The sequence below is a fragment of the Gracilinanus agilis genome, chromosome 1 (genome assembly GCF_016433145.1).
Source record: "Gracilinanus agilis isolate LMUSP501 chromosome 1, AgileGrace, whole genome shotgun sequence".
Taxonomy (NCBI): domain Eukaryota; kingdom Metazoa; phylum Chordata; class Mammalia; order Didelphimorphia; family Didelphidae; genus Gracilinanus; species Gracilinanus agilis.
In genome coordinates this window covers 595,213,081-595,235,821 of record NC_058130.1, presented here as the reverse complement: position 1 = coordinate 595,235,821, position 22,741 = coordinate 595,213,081, and the positions used below count along the sequence as shown (strand labels likewise).

Genomic DNA, 22,741 nt, shown 5'->3' with positions numbered 1-22,741 from the left:
GATTCAGGCAATGTAGATTTCTTCTGACTCACTTTTCTCTTTCTATTATATCATGGAAATTAGTAAAGAATTATGTTATGGACCATTTTGTATTCATTATGAAGAATCACATATTTTAAATCAGGTATTATTTTTTAAAAAATAGTACATGTATATTAAATTGTAATCATCTTTGTAGTTAATTTTTTGAGAAGGATTAAATATCTAATAAACTGAATATATGTAAAATTATTTATGATTCTTTTTGGGGGAGAATTAAATATTGAATGTTGATGTAAGTGAAATATATAACAAGTGAATGTTTTGTCAATTTTAAAGCAATTATATATGTGCTTTATGATAAAATGATCTGATCATTGGAAGGGAAGACTTTCAGGAAGAATTGTCCATAAAATGAAGATGAGAAAGAAATTTATTATAATCAGGGGAAATTCATTTTCTGAATTTCTTATTATTGTACTGGAGAAAGTACAAAAACTTAGTATGGAGGAGTTAAAAAGAGTAATTGAATTTGCCGTTATGAAATGGTTTGACTGGAATGTAGATTTAAGAAATCTTCTTTTAGAAGTATTTGTACTCCTAAATGACATTTACTGCAATTTTGGCTGAAATTAACACCTTTGTATTGGTTTTAGATTCAGTGTATGGACTTGGAAAAATACTTTTTGAAAGGTGTTCATTGAATGGTCTAATTTCTGTTACTTTAATTCAGCAAGTATTGATGCTATTTCTGATGTTACATATGAAAAAAGAAATGTTTGGAAAATATGTAAGAAGCATTTTTCAAGAAGTGGAGAGAGTACTTTTAGCTTAAGGGACAATTTTATTATCACTTAGTGAAGACTTCTGCCTTTGCTTACAACGTAATAAAGTAGTGTCACTTTCAATTCCAATAGAATTAGTGGAAATGAATCCAGAATTATAGGCTATATGACTGTTGGAGCTAACCACCCTCTATCTGCCCCCAAAACAACAATAAAAACTGGAATTCAAGGGAATGTTTTATCTTTATTTAAAGATAATAGAAAAAAATTATATCAAGTACAACTTTTTGCCTCTTTTGCAAATGGAATTCTATAAAGTTACCTTTGGAAGAACTTAGGCATTTCTCATATATAATATTTATACTTTTGGACTACAACAGTCTTTTTAATCTGTTAAAAAATCTTAATAGCCTTCCAAGTTCAGTCAAAGTTACTGTTTGGCAGGATTTTTTAGGTGTCCCACATGGGAAATCTGTGATGTGATATGATAAGATATGATATAATGTAATTAATATAATATCAGAATCTACATAACTAAATTCCACTAAAGTCATTCAACCAACATGAGCAGTAGAAAGACCAAACATCATCAGAGGCTTTGTGAAGATAGAATTAACTCTCCCCTTGTCTAATTTTAGCTAATCAAATCAAGAACTAAGTACTCCTACTTAGTATTAAGTATGAGAGTTCACAAGTCACTTACTAAAGTAAGTGACAACTCTGCTCCTTCTCTCCCTCCCCCCACCCCCACCAGTGGCAGTGCTATACAAATTGAAAGACTGCCATTGTTTTCTGTGAAAAAGGAGGTGTGACAGGAAGTGGCATGGAAAAAAGTGGTATAAAAAGAGACCAACATGGTCTAGCATGCATCCTTTCTTGGCTTCTGGAGAGATTGATTCTGGAGATTCATTCCCTTCCTGGTATTTGGAAAGATTGGTTCCAGAGATTCCTTTCCTGACTTGAAGGAGACATTTTCCTTGGGTCCTATGTCAGTTTGCCGGGTGAGTGACTGAGATTCCTGCCTTGGCTTTGGAGGAGGCTGCATTGGTGGAACCCTGGCTGAAGATACCACCGGGACTTCTGGCTGAGGATTACTGGGAAATCCACGTGGAGACAAGAGGGACATGGGGAAGCCCCTGTGTGGCTGAACCTCACTTCACCAGAGAAGGGTGGTAGGCTTGTTAAAATCTTTTTCTTTAGCTACATTTTTCTACTTTCACTCTTTCCACCTCTTTGTAAATAAAATTGCTAAAAGCCATTTTGACTTTAGCTACATTTTAAATTCAGCAACCACAATATTACTTTATAGTTTTCATATTTAGCATAAAACCTAAATTTTTAACTCTTACAGCCTCCTTCTCCACTTGGCTTCTTCTTTGGTCCACCTTTCCTTTTTGTTCCTCCTCCCACCCAGGATACCCAGACCCCATCTATGCTGTATACCTGTTCATCTGGCTTCTGTGACATGGAAATCACCCATTCTATTCCTTCTGCCAAGATGAAAGACCACCAGACTTTACTGTGTCTCTGCCTCCTAAGGTTTTAAAAGATCTGTACATTTGCCTTGCCTCTTCATGTTCTAAACCTTGTCTCTTACCTCTCTCTCCCAGTATTTTCAACTGACTGACTTATGTAACTAAAGACCACTGATCTTGCTATGTATGTTCCTGTTTCATTCTTAGAACTTCCATTCCTTTCTATCCCCCCATAGCTGAACTTTCTTTTATGAGTTGTCTTTACCAGTTAGATTATGAGTTCCTTGAGAGCAAAGGGTGTCTCACTTTTTCTCTTTATATTCTAGTGCTTAGCACGGTGCACATCACACTGAAAGTACTTGATACTTGTTTATTCATACATGAGTTTCTTGAGAGCAAGGGCTGTTTTATTTTTTTGATTTATATTCCTGGTGCTTAGAACAATGCATGTTACACAGAAAGTACTTGATACTTGTTTATTCAAAACATGAGTTTCTTGAGAGCAAGGGCTGTTTTACTTTTTTGATTTATATTCCTGGTGCTTAGCACAATGCATGCTACACAGAAAGTACTTGATAATTGCTTATTCATACATTCATGATGATCATAATGACATAATCCTGATCCCAAAAGATTTCAATGGATTGTATACATTAAAATGAATAATAAAATGTAATTTGTTAAGGACAAATGTCATCCTATTAGCATTTTTTTTCCTAACATAAGTCTTCCAACATGGTTCTTGATTAGATTTAGAGTCAGTTTTAGTCCACAGTGTGATATGCTAGCAAGAAAAACTAAAGTAATGTTAGTAAATATTATGAGATGAAATTAGGTAGTATTTTCACTTAATTCTGTGCCTGTCAGACTGTATTTGGAATGTTCGTATCAGTTCTGGGTGCTCTGTTTTAAGAGTGCCTTTGGAAAATGAATGACTCCAAAGGAAGTTGAACAGATTGTTGTACAGAACAAAATGGGAGTTTTTAGCCTGGGGAAAAAATAAGATGTAATAGTGATGAGATAACCATCTACTAATATAGGATGTAAGAAGAATTAGGCTTTTTTGTGACTCTAGATGTAGAACTGGATCTGATGAGTAGAAGTTACAGAGAATCAGATAATGGCTTATCACAAAGGGAACCATTTCTAATTGTAATTTCCAGAAGCTATATAGATTTCTCTATGAGGCAGTGAGTGAAGTATTGGTTATGTTGAAGTAGGACCCCTACTCTAGAAAGATTTTTTGTGCCATTATATAGCCTTTATTAGATACCTCTGATTTTCTTTTCTTTTAGATTCTGTAATTCTGTGAGACATGGTTATGTTGTACAAATCATGGTCATTAACTGTTGATAGAAATCACTCCTAGCAGAGCAAAAGTGAATCAGAAACATCCTCAGGCAGAATTTCAAATTGGGTATACTTGTAAACTTTTGGGAGGCTTGTTGGTAGCCCATTTTCATTTATGGTAGTTACAGATAAGTTGGTAATTTTTTGAGTCATGGCAGGCAAGATTATGAGAGGAAGAAAGAAGAAACATAAGCAGTATTATTGCTTGTACGTAGCTCTAACTTAAAGAGTTTTTAGCTGTGTGCCACTTTGGTAATCTGTGATCAAACAATGAATAGGTATTTTTGATCTGGTGACATTTTTCTTTTTTTTTTTTTAAAAACACATTTAATCTTAATCAACCATAATAACTGTCAGGAATATCTTCTTAAAATATGAAATGTAATAGAGAATGTATGTGATTATAATTTTTAAAAGATGGTTACCTCATTACCAGGAAATTGGTAAAAATGATAAAAGCTAGAAAATAGTCACTGTAGTAGTAGTTGTGTGAAGGTAGACATATTATTGGGCAATTTGTGCATTAAAATACAACAATTTTGGAAAACAAGTCTGGAATAATACATATGAAGTGACTAAAACATACATACACTTTCAGATCAGAGATTCCAATAGTAGGCATAAATTACAAGGAGTTCATTGATGAAAACAAAAGAATTTGAAAGAAAGGAGATGCCTATTATTTGGCCAATAGCTAAACAAATGGTAGCACTTGAATGCAATGAAGTATTACAACATTGTAAGAAGCCATGGATTTTACCTAAATAGAGTTACAAGGAAAGATTGCTTGAATTGATATTCAGTGAAGTAAGCAGAGTCTAGAAAACATAAATGATAAGTAAGACAGTGTAAATGGAAAGAACAACCACCCCCAAACAATCAAAAGTGATTAGTGGCAAAATTACAAAGAAATTTAGATGATATGAGAACAAAGGGTAGCAATAAGATTTATTTAAAAAAAAAAAAGAAATTTTACAGTGTTCTGGTAACTCTATGTTTGTACAAAACAATTTTTTGCTAGTACCATTTCCAAAATTATTTAAGATATTTGTATATAAAATAAAATGTAATTTTATATCAAAATTGCATTTGTTATGCATCAACACTCATATATATATATTCCTTTACTGAACTATCAAGATGTCTCAAAGTAGGGTCTTTTGAGTAATATCTTTCTATATATTGTAGCAGTACTATTTCATTATATATTCAGATACAGCTTTGGTGCTTATTCTGCATGATTAAAATAACTTTGCTTTTAAGAAATTCTGCTGCACAATGAATTGTTGATGTTATTTATGAATTGTTTATTCTACAACTCCTTTTCTTCATCGTGGAAAACATATGGAGTTAGTAATAGAACATATTGCATGTCTTCTTTTATATATCTATTTATTAGCTAAAGCCTTAAGGATGAAAGATATTGTTTTATTTATTTTGTTTGAATTATATACCAACTGCTGAGCTCTTGAGTATTCAGGGCTACAATTTATAGTATTAATTAAGAAAAACTTTCCCCTTATTCTCACAATGAATTAGATATAGGTTTTTATTATATTATGTGAATCTTGAACCTCTGCTATTTTTTGAGCTCTTATGTTCTCTTGCCCTTTCTTCCCTGTGCCCATCTCTGTTTCCTCCCTGTTTCCCCCTTTTCTAGATCTCTCTTCTTTGCACTAAATATTCCTTTCTTTGAATCAGATGTTTTCCCTCCTAACAATATTTAGACTAAATATAATGATCTTTTGACAGGCATGCACAGTAGAGCCCTAATAGTAGGATCTGATAAAAACCCATTTCCATTTCTTTCTTATGTCACCTGATGATATAATTGACTTACAATATGAAATTTCAAAGATTTTCATAAACGGTATTTATTAGAATTCCTAACATTGATTCAAAGAGAAATACCATTAGAGTCGAATTTTCATTAATTATATACATCATTAAAATTTTTTTGTTTTCTTGTATTATTTTAGGTTCAGCAAATAGACCGTGTAGTAGAAGTTGTGGAGGAAACCATTAAAGGTAATCAAGAAATATAAATGAGTAAAGATATTTGAGTTCGTTGAAATGAGTGCTGATGTGTCTCTGGGCCTCTGCCTGTCTGTAAGACTTCTCTGTACTTGAGTAAAGGCAGTCAGTTATTCAAGTACCAGTATAATCATGATAAGTAAGAGACAAATCACTCTTTTGCATGTTCAAATTAGTGTTACAGAATTATCAAGAGATAATTCTGTTGCCTAATTTTGGGGGAAATCATTGAAAGAAATCACAGAAGAGGCTGGAGCCTAGATTTATTTATTATATTTTTATTTGGATTTGGGGAGCAAAGGAGAATGGTGACTCAAAATTTTCTCCAAGGTTTTCACATTGATAATGATTGAAATGCTTGGGTCACGTTTAGACTTAGGGAGTTTTATTAAAAAATATTATTTTTAGGAAATGTACTTTGTGAGATTTTGTTTGAGTGTATATTGAAAAGGTTTTTTTTTTGGTCAAATTCTATTAATAAAGTAAATTCAAATAAGTGGAGAAGTTACTGTTTTGTTGATTGCCTTGGTACTTTTTTGAGATCTTGATTTATTCTCTTCACCAATGAAGATTTGAAACCCTTTTGAAGCTTCCTTATCTTGGATCATATTCTTCACTGTTTTTCCATAAATACTTTATAGAATTCCACCTAAGGCACTTGAGGTCCTTTTTATTTCCTTATCGTTTGTAGTGTATGGCTTGGACTACTCTTACTATATATCTTGTCTATTCCCTTTTTCTGAGCATTGCCATTTTTTCTGTGTGAGTTGCATGTTTATGTCTTCCATGCATTCTCCCATTTGATTTGTTCAAGATTTTAATTGTTCTAAATTTATTCACTAGTCAGATTCAACAAACAGTTATTAGGTGCTTATTATATGCTAGGTCAGGGGAAGGTTATACAAAAGTTAAAGTGAAAATCTGACCCCTAAATGAGTTTATTGTATTAGAGGGCTTAAATGACTTGCCTAAGGACTCAGGCACTATAAAGAAGGCAGCTGAGACTCAAACCTAAGTCTCTTGACTTATGAACCAGTGTTCTTTTCCCAGTGTTATATATTAGTTGTGTAATAAATATGTATTGAAATAGATGATACCACATTACATAGTCTTTAATGTAATAATAGTTTTTCTTCCTGAAATTATTACTTCATATTTTTATAGGGGGGTGCAAATTGGTGAACCCCTGGGTTCGGGAAGGAAACCATTCTCAAGAATGAGAGGACTCCAAACTTAGCTTAAAAGTAAAAAAGAAAGATTTATTAGTAAGATAGGATTAATGGCCAGCAAGACAGCATGAGTGGAGCAGCCATGGGAGGCTCTCCCCGCCCCCTCCCCCCCAATCCCTCCATCCTGGGGATTATATACTTTTACAATTGTGGGGACGTGATGCTGTGTCATGATGAGGATGTGATTCTAGAGTGGTAAACACTCAGGTATTCGGTGGGGGGAGGAGTGTTGGTCATCTGATCAGGGTCTGTCTGGAGACATAGGGGGTGACCCTCATAGTTCAGGGGACAGATGAAAGTCTGAGATATACAACTTGATGTTATCAAGGAGGTGTATTTTTTTTATCTATCTCAATTTAAAGGAATTCCAAGGATGATGGGTCTTTGCCTCTGGAGTCCCGAGGGCGGGAAGGGGGAAGGGAATTCCCCTGTTCACAGCCTGTCTGAGTTAAGGGGTGTAGGGTCCCTGCTATCTCTGTACAATGCCCATGTCAACATTATGTTTTAATACATATGTGTGTGTATTTATATACTTATTATGTGTATAATATGTATATTCTATTCCATTTAGTGTTTCAGTTGCTTCTATTTCTTCCTTAATCTGGTCTGTTTCATTGATCTATTTGAGTGAGAGAATTAATAAGCATTTATTAATCTACAACATATTAGTCATTATGCTAAGTGTTTTAGATACAAAGAAAGGCAAAAGACATTATTCATTCATTTCCTGTCCTCAGAAAACTCACATTCTGATGTGGGAAACAGCATGTAAACAACTTTGTACAAATGAAACATAAGCAAGATAAACTGGAAATAATCAGAAGGAAGCACTAGCACCATGAGGGATAAAGAAAGGCTTTTTATGGTATGTAGGATTTTAGCTGATGGAAGCTCAGAAATCCAGGAGGCAGAAATGAGGAGAGAGAGAATTCTCATCATGAGTGACATCCAATGATTTGGAGTGGAGTTGCATTATACTGTGAGAGGATCATGAGGAGGCCAGTGATAATATACAATTTGGAATCAAATGAAAAATGACTCCAAAGATAGGAAGGGGTCAGATGAATGCTGAACCTGAGGATTTAATCGTTGATTCTGTAGCTTATGGAAATCATTGAAGTTTATTGATTAGTGTGTCAGACCTGCTCTTTATAAAGAACATTTTGATAATTTAGTGGAGAATAGAATGTAGTGGAGAGAGATTTGAGGCAGAAAGAGCATCTAGGCAGCTATGATAATAGTCAAAGTGTAAGATGATGAGAGCTTGCACAAGGTTGGTAGCTGTGTCAAAGAAGAGGAAAAGGAGAATATACTAGAGATGTTACAAAGGTAGAAATGATAAAATTAGATGTGGGAGGTGGTAAGAGAGAATGAGGAGTCTAGGATGACACTCAGGTTATAAGCCTGGGTGACTGAGAGAGTTTTGGGATTCTCAAAAGTAATATGGAATTTAGAAAGAAGGGAGGTCTTGGGGGAAGTTTGGATTCAGTTTTGGACATGTTGAATTTAAGCCATCCAATAGTTAGAGATGCTAGATTAGAAATGGACAGAGAAGTTAGGGCTTGATAATGGATTTGATCATCATAAGCATAAAAATGCTAACTGAATCCACAAAAATTGATGGTCACCAAGTCAAATAACATAGAGAAGAAAATAACATCCAGGATTGAATTCTGGAGGACACCTAGAGTTAGTAGGGATGACCTGGATCTTTGAAGAGTCAGCAAAGGAGATTAAGAAGGAATGATCAGATAGGTAAGAAGACAACCAAGTAAACCTAGAGAGATAAGTTTATCCAGGAGAAAAGTGTAATTGACAGTGTCAGTCACTGAGAAGAGGTCAAGAAGGATGAGGACTGAGAAACCTCCCCCCTCTCAGTTAATTTCACAGCAGGTCGTCTAGCTTTAAAATGGAGGCAGCTAGACCAAGCTCTCATTCCCCTCTCCCTTGTTGTCTTTCTGGTACACTGGAACACTATCTGACTTTTAAATGACTTCTATTATTCACAAATCAGGGACTGAGGAAAGAGCAGAGTGATTTGAGTGAACACAGTCCTTATTCAGGATCCGATTAGGGTACCACGTACCTCCTCTTGTAGGGAAGCCTTGCCTCCAACTCCTATGGGGCATGTTGTTTTTAAAAATGATTAATACAGATATTAAAATGCCAATCAATATACCAAAAGTCCCAAATTATGTGTCTTCCTCTGTTTTCTGGTTTTTTTCTGTGCAGAAGTTATCAAATGTTAGAGCTTTGTTCTTGCTTTCTTGTTGTTTATTTCTTGGGCCTTGCTTGGCATCATTATGCTTTCTCAGCAAGAAGTTTGAGTAAGGCTAGCCACCTCTCTTTGTATGGAATTAGGGAGGAGTTTTTGCCTGAGGCTACTTTGTGAGTCTCCTGGCTTCCACTGTCTGCTAGGCCTTTGCTATCTCAGGCCCCACTCAGCCTCACTCCTGATCCCAAGGTCTGAGCTCTACAGCCTCCTGGGGTCTCTGATCTAGCTGTTTTCAGGGTCAAACCCCTGTGCTCCTAGCTGGCTGCCCTGAGTCCGGAAATTGGCCCACGCTTGCTCCTTCACCTGAGGTTTTCCCCTGAGTCTCAGCATGCTACCACTGTCCCTCTCAGCCCCACTCCAGTGTCCAAGGTCTGAACTCTCTAGCCTCCTGGAGTCTCAGGTCAGGCATACAATCAGAAATAAATTTTTTGACATTTCCATATACTTTTATTCGATAGGAAAGTTACAATGAAGACATAGATTCACATTATTCATATTAAAATACAGATATGGCAAGACTAATAAACCCTCAAATTGCATTGCCATCATTGTTCCTACTAGATGAATACTACCATTTACTCTTTAAGCTTATATTTTATTTCTTTTCTCCCTTAACTATGAAAGAAATTTTCCCATGCTCCTTAATTCTCTCTCCTTCTTTCTCCTTAAAAATGATGTCAACTCTTAGAATACCTCTGTGGCTCCTCATACTTGTTTTGTTTATATTGTGTTCTGTCTATAATAAGATTTCATTATACTAATTATAAGCATTTCACCAATTAAGTTTAAACATACATTCTTAGAAGGGAATTTTATTTAGAATAAAATTAGATATAGAAGCTCATATATTTCAAAGGACAATTTCAGAATGACAGCTTATTTTATAATTTTTTCTATCTGAATTTGCTTTCCTCTTGTCAAGTATAAAGATTTATTTTCATATTATTTCTCTTTTTTGTCTGTAATATCGTAGCATTTTTGGTTGTTTTTTTTTATTTTAAATTTTTGACTTTTTTAAATGAACACACTGGATTGGAAAATAATTCATAATATCAGGCAGAGATTTGTCTCTTTATTTGCATGTAGATGGGGAAGATGAATAATTTATCAAATGTTATTAGTTCAGGCTGCATATTACTGAAATCACAGCAGGAAATAATGAAATGTATATCATGCTGGTGTGAAAATGTATGCCTTTCCTTAGTCATTATTGAACTTTTGGCATCTTTCAGATTTCTATTATGTTATCATGCCAATCTTGGTCACCTCTTCTTTAACTGGACTTTTGATTGAAAAGTTAAATTTGATTTTAAGTTTGTGAGGCCCAGTAAGCCAAATACTGTGCTTGTCTCTGAGCTGTGTTGTTACCTTGGAGTAGGAATTTTCATTTTGAATGCACATTATTTTAAAAATTACTTAATGTGAAATAATTATGAAAGTCATTTTAGGAGAGACTGTGACTGATGATTTTATTAGTTACCACATATGAAGTTTAATTTTATTAGTTCTGCTACTATTTTCTCAATAGTTGAAGTAAACAAACTATCCAAATTTAAATGTTTAAATATTATATTGTTACATTTACATCTCTCCTGTGGAATTTATGAACTTTGGAGTATAGGAAGAGTAAAGGAATTGGATGGAATATCTCCAGGTACAGCTAGTGCTATCCTAAGGACTCTGTTAGGATTTGATAACTACAGATTCTCTAACCAACCAAAGTTCTCAAAAGCCACAGATGGGCAGGTATGGAGGAAGCAGAGGCTCCTTTTCCTTCCCTTCCTCAAATGTTTCCCTCTCAAGGACTCTCTCCCTTATGTATCTAGAAGTTAGAAATTCCTTATTTCCAAGAAAGCCAAATACTATGGCTTTTTATCTGGATGTAGCTAGTATCAGCATACTTCCTGTGATGTGTCAAAATATTTCATTCTGTTTTGCTAATTATTTCTGTTTCCCAGGCCATAAATTCTGCTCTTGTATATCTCATTGCTCTTTTATATCACACAAGAGCAGTGTATTTAGGTTCCATAATCTCCTCAGAACCCTACAAGGTCCTCCCTTTCATCAGCTGTTGAATGCTAGCCCTGTGTTTTATGTTTATTCATTCACAGATGTCTAAATTAATTTACTAGGTCTGGAGACCATGTTTTCTTCAGCTATTGATGTTTTCCCTGTTGATTTGCCAACTAATGTGCAGTCTTTGAATTTTTTTCCACTTGAAATTAATTTGTCCCCCCTACCTTGTTTCTTGCTATTGTTTAGTTTCTGACTCTCCCTTCTAATAATGATTTCACTGGAGGCCAGATCTCAAAGTGTTTCTATTTCCTCCCATATTGGAGAGTTGATGGATTTATTAGTCTGAGTCTGCCTCAAGTGATTTTTTGGAGTAAGATCTGGATGCTGGGATGCTGAACTTTCCCCCTTATTCTTAGTGGAGTACCCCTGCCTCATCACCTTCCCTCCCCTCCCCACCACCCCATTTCCTTTGTTCCTTGTTTTCTTGGCCCAGCAGTATCCAGCAGTTACATTGGTGCTATTGCAGCTAGTGGTGATTTCTTTGTAACTTGTGTCTCTAATGCTTCCAGAAGATAGGAGGAGATGTTGCTATATGTGGTTGAGATCTATTTCAAGCCCAAACATATGCCCTATCCCTTTTCTCTGCTTTTCTACTCTGTTATAGAGATTTTCTATAGGATACAATGTTGCTAAAGTGCCCGGTATTCCAGTTGCTTTCTGTTGCAAGGCTGAGATTTAAATGCCTAGAGTGGCCTTGCTCTACATAGTTGGAAATGTGGCCATAGAGTACTGAGTGAATTCTTATTAGGTGGTTCTATATTAGAGAGTTTTTAACTTTGTTTTGTATTTCTGATATCTTAGATTATGGATATAGATGGAGTTGCTTTATCTTTCGTACATAATTTATCTTTTAGAGACATTTTAGAGGTCATGAGGATCAGAGAAAATGCCTAGTTTTCCATCTTGTTGGTTATATCCACTCTTTTTTGTCTAGTCCAGTGATGGGCAAACTTTTTAAAGAGGGGGCCAAAGGAAAGGAAATGCTCCTCTGTCAGTCTGTTTTTAAGGCAACTCTTTCAAAGTTTCTTTGTATTGTATCCTACTCATTGTATTCGTCAGATTAGGAATAATGTCCTGTGGCCTGATAGAACATTTCAGGGGGCCACATCTGACCTGTGAGCCATATATTGCCCATCACTAGTCTAATAGCTTTCATGGACTTTTTGTTATGAGTATAATGCACATGATTGACTGATTAAATGATTGATTCAGTAAAGATACCTAATCTCAACCACATTTACATGTGATTAGTGGAAAAAGTATGTGTTCTCACTTCATTAAATTATCAGGGACAGATTATTTTGTCCCTTTAATTAGCATAGCGTGATTGTTTTATTTATTCAGCCTCCACCTTTAAATGTGAAATAATAGCCAATACAATGCTTTCCCAGTGTATTGGAATTAACATCTCACATTCTTTTTAGGTTTAGCATTTAAAATAATTTAAACTAATTCTTTTTAGTTTAATTTTTTTCTTGAATATTTTTGATTACACAAGTTTTTCCACTATATTTTTGCTTTTATAGGTGAGTGTTTTCAGGAGTTTTCTTTATTTAAAAAAAGTCTTACTCTTTAATGTAATTTTACCTCACACTCTTTGAATCAACTGTTTTGGGGACTTGCTTTAGACAGTATGTGTATGTGTATATACATATATAAAAAATAAATTTTCTTGTGCATGTGGTAGAGTATGCAAGGTATATTAGTTTCTTGAGGTCAAGAACCAAGTCTTCTTTAACTTCTCATCTTCCTTGCAGAGAGCCTAGCAAATGGTATGTGCTGAATGTTAAACTGAATTTGTAAATCCCTATCTATGCATTAAACCTTGAGTAAGACATCATTTATTAACTGTCAGAATTATGAAGTTGTCATTCAGTGTTTTCCTTTAGTCCAGGTAGTGCAATATAGAAATGAAAATAGTATATATTGAGACTGTAAGCTCAAGCAAAACATGTTTTACTTTAAAAGTGTTGTGAAAGAAATAATCTTATATTTTTTATGTGTTTTTCCTTTCTTTTAATAAGTTAGTTAAATTCAGAGTATCCAAATTACATTACATTACAAACATTAATATGTTTTATAAACGTTAAAATGACATGGACAACAAACATTAACATATTTGTAGACACTAATATATTTGTCAAGAACTGTAATTAAAGTGAAGTCAAATGCCTCATCTTAATATCAATTTATATGCTCCTTTTGAAGGTCATTCTGTGAGACTCCTGGGTCAGAAAAAATCTAATGGAAAACGTTTGGGAGGAGCTCGATTGGATTTGCCAAAGATAAGAAAAAATCCACTGATAGAAATCATTTCAATCAATACAGGGTAAGATTCTTTCAAACTTGCTCATAAAATATTCAGAATCTTACATGAGTTCAATATAATTTTTTCTAGTCATGTAACAATGTAGGAGTCAAATATTTTGTATAAGAAAAAATATTTTTAAAAAATTGCTGGAGTATTTCACAATAATACCAAGAATTTTTGTTGTAAAACTTTCAGTTGGATTGTAGAAACAAAATTGTGTGCTCATGTGGATGTTTATTAATATTATTGCCATTTACCATTTATGGAAGTAGATATAGATGTAATAGAACAAATATCCCCAGAAGTAAAATGTTTTAGCAAAACATTTTATTTTTATAAAATATGAATACATTATCATCTTTGCCTATTTAGAATATGTTCTTGTCAAATGTTACTCAACATATTTTAACTATGCTTTGAATATTGATTAGTAGAATTTTGTACTTTGAAGTATATCGTTAATGTGAGCTTTAAATTAATGAATGCATCAAAAGTGAACAAAGTGTCCTTTTTACTCCTGGTTTGGATCTGAAGTAAAGTTAGATTCTGACTTTTATTTATTGATAATGTATTTTGTTTTATTTTAGATGGTTTTGGTTGGTACTTTAAAATTATCACTGCCGCTAGAAAATATAACATCAATGTAGAACTCAACAAAAAATAACTCTTTTTCTCAATTTTAATAGTATATTAGAAATGTTTACTCTGTTGCCCTCATTTTTAGTATCATTATAAACACTAATTATTGCAGCTTGGAAATTCATAGTGGGACTAGGGCAGCAATTTCCAATATCACAAGAACAGCCCACTCACTGCAGAATAGTTTTTATTACCTCTTAACTAGCAGGAAAAGAATAATTTTGCTTGACCTTTTGCTCCTTCTCTTGTCAAGAGATGGTTGATTCATAAAATATTATCTATTCCTCAATACAGTATTTTGTTCAGTATTGTAAAATGCCTCTTTTTATTGAGACATGCCTACTTATTGATGTGTTGTTCCTACTGCAGATATATACTCAATGGGATTTATCTTTTTCATTTTGGAAACATTTTTGCTTCTTCTTGTCTTATGAACCTTTAAAGCCAACTTATAGGTGCCACTTCCTCCAAGAAGTCTTCTTTTTAATTGTCTGGGCACTTCTTAGGTTTTTTTTTGCTAGATCTTCATGCATTTCCTTGACCTATATTAGATGTTGCCTAAGGTTTTTCCCTAACTCTTAATCTCTTTTCTCTTTACACTTTTGTAAGGGCCCCACCGGATTTCATGTGTTCAATTATTACCTTTTTGTCTATGACTCATGAGAACTAACTAGTCCCAGTCCATCATTGCCACCTTCTTATTGTGTGTTTCAAACTATCCTATAGGTATCTGAAATTCAACTTACTTAGAATAAAACTCATTATTTCCCTCTCAAACCAACTTCTCTTCCAAAATTCCCTACTTTTTTGGATATCACCACCATTCTTATACTCACCAAGGTTCAGGATTTTGGAGTCACTCTCAATTTTTCACTTTTCTACATTCTTTATATCTATTTATTTACCAAGGATTGTCAATTCTAATTCTGTTTCATGTTTCTCATCTGTCCCCCTTTTTTCTACTCAAATGGCTGTTTTCTAGTTCAGGCCCTTAACAATTCTTACCTTTTCTTTAGTCTCTTCCCTCTCTCATCTACCCTCAACATAGATGCCAAAATGATGTTCCTTAGGCATTCATCTGATCAAGTCATTCTCCTGCTTAGTAAACTCCAGTGATTTTCTATTACCTCTTGATTTAAATACAAAGTCTCATTTGTAGTTGGAGTCAGTGGCCTAATATTCTGAATGGTATATTTTTTCTTATTTATGACATATACTCAGCACTTAATAATGGTTTACCATATTGCATTCCATTGTATTGTATTGTATTGTAATGAAAGATGGTGAGAAAGTTTAACTATTAAATTCTTACTATCCAGCCTTTTTTCTTCCAAGGTGAAGAATGAACTTTTGACAAGAGGAAATGGAGCAGGAATAATTACTACAGAGTGGAGAGAAATTTAGAAGATTTCTGAATCACAATTAGTGACCATTGAAAGATGAAGGAGAATATAAGAGATGTCTAAGTTTAGAGATGATGGTTCCAATTAAAAAAAGACAATAGGTGAGGAAATTTGATAAATGATAGTTTCATCAAGAAGAATTCATGGCAAATGAGCTACTTTCCCTTTTTACATTGAAAAAAATTACTAAACCAGTATGTCAAGCTAGTGTTGTAGATATATTACCTAAATTTCAGCAAATCTTTTGAAAACTTTTCTCATGTCATCTACCCATGATCTAGGAGTTGTAGTTGTCTGCAAGCTTAAGCAGATTCAGTATTAGTTTGATGTTAGGACAGTTCATATTACCTTAAACTGCCCTCAGAGTCTTATTATCCCATCCTACTTGTGATATTCCTGAGATATGTACTTTACCTTTCTGAGACCCCATTTGGAACCTTGTCTTCAGATTGGAGAGTAACACTGTAGGAAAACCATGGAGAAGCTATATCTCATTCAGGGTACAGCCAGGATGCTAAAGAATCCTGAACACATGCAGTGTAAGGATTGTTGAAAGGTAGTAGTGAGAAGATATAACAGATGATTTGGGGGTTAAATGATTGCTGTCTTCTAAAATTTCAAGTTTCTCAGTGTAGAAGAGAGATTAGATTAATTTTTCTTGGCCTTGCTGGATAGAAGTAGGGGCAATGGGAGGAATATGCAAAGAAATACATTACTGTTTTGCGCAAAGAATAACTTGCTAACAATTTAAGCATTCCAAAATTAAAATGGAAAAAAAAAATTAAGATTTCATCCTTGTAGAGACTAGTTGTTTGCCTAGTTGTTGAGAGACTTTTCAAACAGGTAAGATTAGTTGTTCTCTGAGCTCCCTTTTCTTATGGTAAAAACTGGAGTTAACTTATATATTTTATCTGGGTCCAGAGGGGTGAATAGGAGACAGGAATGGACAATAGGTTGGGGCCCAACAAGCTGGGGGAATAAATTTCAGTGAATGGCTTGGGCAACTGACAGGAGTGACAGTTGGGTCTTAACTGCCACACTGATCCACCTAGCCAGGGAAAAAACACAAAGTTAACTATACATACATTATGAGGAAACCAACAGGAAAAGGGAAAAATGAAACAGTTTAATTGTATTTTTATGGTCAGGAGAATGGGAGAGGTATATCTGTAACTAGAAATATCTGTAACTAGAAATCTCTAATTGGCAAGAACTAGAGTTCTAAGGGAAAGTTTCTCTGTCAACCTAATTTCATTTAGGCTGACAGCCTTGGCTGAGGTCTAGAGGGAGAGAGCTGGATATTGGGGTTTCTCACAAATGGTCCAGGTCACTTCCTTGATGTCTTCAGGATACCAGGAACCAACTCCTTGCAGAGCAAATAATCCAAGTGCTACCAGGTAGAGAAATATGCCTGTAAGCTGTCCACCAGAAAACAGACACAATCCACTACTAAGGCTTGTCTTGAGAGATGTTGTCTTCAAGTTTCTCCAGTCTCACAGATCCCAAGTCTATAGAGACACTGCTCCAAACTCCTCTCAAACAGCAATGACAGTTTTTCTCTCTCCTCCCTCTTTGTCTGCATTCCATTCAGAATGTTCATGGCTGCCAGCCAAGGTTTTTTCCTCATAACCTGCCTGCTAAGTCTACTTTCCTACTTTTAAAGTTCATTTCCTTTTACACTTTTAAATGTGAAAGTCTGTCATTCTGAGATTTAGAGATGTAATCTGCTTCCTTCCTCTTTTTTTCCTTATCAGCCCAACTCATTATCAATCTTGCAATCAATCAACAAGCAATTAATTGCTTTGTCATATGCCAGATGTTGTATTTTTTATACAGAGACAAAAATGAAATTGTTCCTGCCCTCAAGGAGCTTACATTCTAATGTGGGAGACTACCAAAGTCTCTCACAACTCTCCCCGCCTCTCCCCATCTGTCTGTCTCTAAAAATATTAAAACACATATAAAATAAATTCAAAGTAATTTTTAACTCTTTGGTCAGAGGAAGTACATTAGTAGGTAGAAACACACAGGAAAGATTTAATATAAAAGTTAGCACTTGCATTGAATCTTGAAGAAAACTGGAGAATCAAAGAGGTATTGTAAAATAATGGGACTATTCTAGGCATGCTTGGATAACTTGGGCAAAAGAATAGAGATGAGAGGTGGAATGATATAGGTAGATCATATCTCATTCTGAATCTGTCATGATGTTATTGTGGTTGAAGTATATAAAGAAAATCCAACCTCACGCAGAATTGTAGATGCAAAAGGCAAACAATTTTAATATTATAATGTTAGACTTTTTGGATCCCATGAGATAATCTTCTGGATTCCCAAGAGTCTATGGAATATGCTTTGAGGGCTTCTGCTTTAGTAAAATATTTTGTGAATCAAAGCATCTTTTTGTAAAATTAAAATGATACAGTCTAAATTATTGGAACATTGTTCATTCAGACTCTTATTTAGATGTAATTTCCCCTTGTCCTCTTTTCCTTTTATGAGGATGTGGCAAACTCTAAGAAAACAATCATGTATAATGAGATTTATGTTTGTAGTTCCCTGTAGGCATGGAAAAAATCTTGTATTATCAAAGAAAGATACAGTTATGGTCAGTACACAGTGATTTCCAAAGCAGGAAATTATACTGTAATAATAAGAGCTGTTAGAATATTAAACTTTAAGAATTGAAACAAAATTAGATTTTGTTAATTCCTGAATTAACCAAAGAATGTTGTTTATAGTTGCCAAAACTCATGACCTTTCTCAATCTTCACTTTCAGTGTCTCTGATTCACAATTTTAGTATATCTCAGACTCCTCCCTATCCTTTATCCCACATTCAGGCACTAAACTTTCCCATTTCTACCTTTACAACATCTCTCATATCTACCCCATTCTGTGCACTCATAGAGCTATCACCTCTGCTCAGGCTTTTATCAAATTTCTTGCCTAGATTATTGCAATAACCTCCTAATTGGTCTCCCTCTCTCTTGTATTTTCCCTACTATCTCCTAATCTATGTGCTGTTGTCAAAAAATTTTTCTTGAAGTATAAATCTGACTACTCCATTAATTTCAATGGTTTCCTATTTCCTCTGGAAAAGCTCTATACAACATTGTTCTACGTTATCCTTTCAGCCCTTATTGGATGATTCCCTCTTACAATGTACAGCCCAGCTAAGCTAGCCTTCTCTTGGTTTCTTACTCACAACACTGTCCCTTTGTATGCATGGAGTGCACTTCCTCTTTACTTCTCTCTTATCAATAATTAATCAGTAAAAAAGTAGCCATTTAAGTGCCTTCTATGTGCTAGGCATAAAACAGATTAGAAGGAAAATAGAAATTTTGGGGAACATTTTATAGACATTTTCTCAGATAGAGGTCTCATTGAAAATATATAGAGTGGGGCAGCTGGGTTGCTCAGTGGATTGAGAGCCAGGCCTAGAGACGGGAGGTCCTAGGTTCAAATCTAGCCTCAGACACTTCCCATCTGTGTGACCCTGGGCAAGTCACTTGACCCCCATTGCCTACCCTTACAGCTCTTCTGCCTTGGAGCCAATACACAGTAATGACTCCAAGACGGAAGGTAAGGGTTTAAAATAAAAAAATAAAAAAAAGAAAGAAAATATATAGAGAACTTTGTCAAATATATAAAGATTTGAGCCATTTACCAATTGATAGGTAGTCAAAAGTTATGAACAGACAATTTATATAAAAAGCTATATACAACTATATGATCCTAATTGCTCCTAATCCCTTCCTCAGTAGATTTATCTTTTCTATATTTTACCTCTATTTTGTGTGTGACTATATGTGTACATATTTTCTCCATTGGCTACATAATGAGCTCCTTGAGTTCAGGAACTATTTTATTTTTATATGTCCCTAGTACTTAGCACAGTGTCTGATACATAATAAACACTTAATACATGTCCATGAGTTGATTACTGATTGAATCAGACTTAAATTTTAATCTGAGTAATTAAATCTATTTCTGTTACTACCTGTATTATAAAATGTCATTCTAATTTTTAAAACCCTTACGTTCTGTCTTAGAATTGATACAAAATATCAATTGTTACCCTTATAATAAAAAAACTGAGATTATTCAAGTATAGTTTTTACATGTTGCATTTAAATATTTGAATTAAATTTCCATCATTAAGGAAATGATATTATTCATTGAGTTTTGGAAGGCTGAATAAGACATTGGAAATTTGCTAAAGCTATAATTAAATTGTGTTGAAATTATAGCAGTATGTTTATTTCTGTGTTTATATTATAATGAAGATAAAATAGTTATTTTAGTAGAAAAGAGGGGTAGAAAATTCTAGATATACTCATGCCAATGTTATTATTATTGTAATTTTTCACTGTTGTAGTTTCTTGATCAAGGATGTCATATGAATATATAATGTTTAAGTTACATCATTTGGTCACATCTTTTTCATGTGCCAAATGGATTAACTATGTCAAAGACTAGTCCTAGAAAGGTGTTTCATTGAGTTACTGTATAAATTCCAGCACAATTCTCATGATGGTCTGGAGACAAGAAAGGAAAGGATTAACTTGACATCAACTTGAGAAGAGAACAACTTGCTTGTTCAGTGCTGCTGATCCCCAAATGATATGAAAAGCCCAGAGTCAGCTCTGGGTAGAAGAATTTCCATAGTAGAAAAGGGTAGAAAGTTCAGAAGAGACCCAATGCAAAAGATAGCCATATATATTTGCTTTCTCTAATATTCTTAAATTTGACATCTTTTACATTTCTCTGATATATTGTCTTTCTAGGACCAAAAGTGGATTGTGCAATTTGGTTTTGATCTGTGTTGAATCCAGTTTTTTGATGTATCAGATTGTTGCAGGGTTGAGGTTCTGAATGCTTCTTCAAGATTAGATACATATTTTAAAATACCATCTGACTCTGTTGCTCATAATTGATACTATTTAAAAATTGGTCTTATCTTTCACTGTCAGATAATTTTAAAAAAATGACTGATGATATTTTTAAATGAAATTTTATTTTATTTTGGATTATTCTAACTCTTATCTTCTCCCCCAGAGACTTTAAACATTTTAGTGGAAGTAGCCATAGCCATATTTGTCAGTTTTTTTTATCATTCTTTAGCTTTGGTAAGAGAAAATAAATTCTGTATTCTGCTGACTCAAACTATTCCTTTTCTTCCCATGATGCTCAAAATCCAATAAGAACCACTGTGAGGTGTGAGTATTTTATGTAGGTTATATGTATGTTGACATAGGTTCTTTAAATGCCATTTTCAGTAAAAGCTGTCCCTAATCTGGCTCTCCCATTTTCAAGAGACTTTTGCCTATAGGGGAGAAGGTGATTAGAGTAGCTACTCCTTAGAAAAGGAGTACTGGATTTGAATTAAGTGTTATCTGCTCCCCTAAATATTGTTAGCTCAGGGTAAATTATTTTTAAGTTCAAGCTACTTTCTTGTGTTGTTGTCTCTTAAAGAGGCAAAAGTACTCCAAGCATATATCCTAAGGTTAATTGTACAAAATGCCATCGCAAATAGTGAAATTGTTAAATTAGTTTATTCAAGCAGGTAGCAAATATAAATCAGAGAAATTTTACAGATTGCAGTATATCAGTCAATACATGGACTGTCCTACTGTGAATGAAGTATCTTAGCTGAGTTTCCAATCTTATCCAAGGGGAAAACAAGGATATGTTGAGGGTAAGTAGACAGGAAATCTCCTCTTTGGCTGCCTTCCAGATTTTTTTTTGGTCTCTCTTCAGATTTTTTCTCAAAGATAGTCTATCTCACATGCCTAGAATTCTTACTGTATTCACATCTGATTCCCAGCTTCCCTCAAGTATCAGTTAATATCTTCCTTGGTGCAAGTGGCTTTTTTTTATATTATTCCTCAATCTTAGTGTGTTCCCTTTGCCACTACTCCCATTTTATCCTTTACCTTTCTTGTTTGTGTATAATTGTTTTCCTCTTGACTTTCTTATTAGACTATAAACTCTTTGAAATCAGCGATAATTTTATTTTATTTTATTTTATTTTTTGGCTTTCTTTGCATCTGCAGCACCTAGCACAGGACCCAATCCTTAGGAGACACTTTAATACTAATTCACCTAGTGCTTATGTCCTCTCTCAAAACTAGAAGACCAAAGTCTCTCCTCCCAAGTTTTCTCAACAATTATCTTAATGTGTGCAATTCATTGTCAAGTAGTCATTCTCTTTACTAATGAGGAGAAAATTATACAAATGCACAAGACTTATATCTCTAGCTTATGCTAATATATTCATAAAAATGTTTTTAGGTAATTATGACTGCTGTTTTGTTACCTAGTAAATCAAATGTCAGATCACATATTTGTAAATCAGTTGGTTTTAATAATAATATCAATCAATTAATAATTTATTAAACACTGTATATAGGCACTATGCTAATTACAGTAGTTACCAAAAAAAGATAGTTCTTTTCCTCTAGGAGTTCACAGTCTGATTAATTACATAAGCACTATACATATTGTCTAATTGGATTCTCCAAAAAATCTGAGAAATTTATGTCCTTATCTCTATTTTACACATAATTAACCCAAGGCCCAAGTTACTTAACAAAAGTTAGCTACCTTGCCCAAACATCACACCACTAAGGGTCTGAGATAGGATTTGAACTCAGGTCTCCCTCACTCTTAGTCCAGTATACTTATCTACTGTACCAGTTAGCTGATAGGAGAATTTTATTATTGTCACTCTGGAACTAGCAGGGGAGTTCTTAAGTAGTATTTAGAAATCCCCTAATGATGAGGGAACAGGTATAGACAAAATTTCCACCTCACTTTCCATTTTGGTGGAGAAGGAAGACTTCCTGGTTCTACCCTGAGCTACTTTGAAGAATGTGTTCCTATCATGACTATTGTCTATTCGCATTTGCAGATAGTAATGATTACCCAGATCTGTGAAACTTAGAGCTTTGTTGTATTTAAATGTTCATTGTTATAAACATTTGAGCAGCTAAATTACCATAATGCCCATAGTACCTTTTTTCTCCCTAGTTATTAAAAAACATAGATATCAGAGCTGGAAGTGACTTTAAAGATCATATTGTTCACCTCTTGTGTTTTTGTTTTAAATTTAAACATTTATTAATATTCATTTTTAACATGGTTACATGATTCATGCTCCTACTTTCCCCTTCACCCCCCC

General features: G+C 34.2%; 1 protein-coding gene across 1 annotated transcript in view; it reads left to right on the top strand.

The window, feature by feature from the left end:
* The window catches only part of CDKAL1 (CDK5 regulatory subunit associated protein 1 like 1), a 725,348-nt gene that overhangs the window by 186,228 nt on the left and 516,379 nt on the right, over window positions 1-22,741 (top strand). Inside the window, exons 7-8 of the mRNA XM_044667435.1 lie at window positions 5,569-5,617; window positions 13,412-13,532. Coding sequence (XP_044523370.1) covers window positions 5,569-5,617; window positions 13,412-13,532 — 170 coding nt within the window. The remainder of the gene's footprint in view (window positions 1-5,568; window positions 5,618-13,411; window positions 13,533-22,741) is intronic.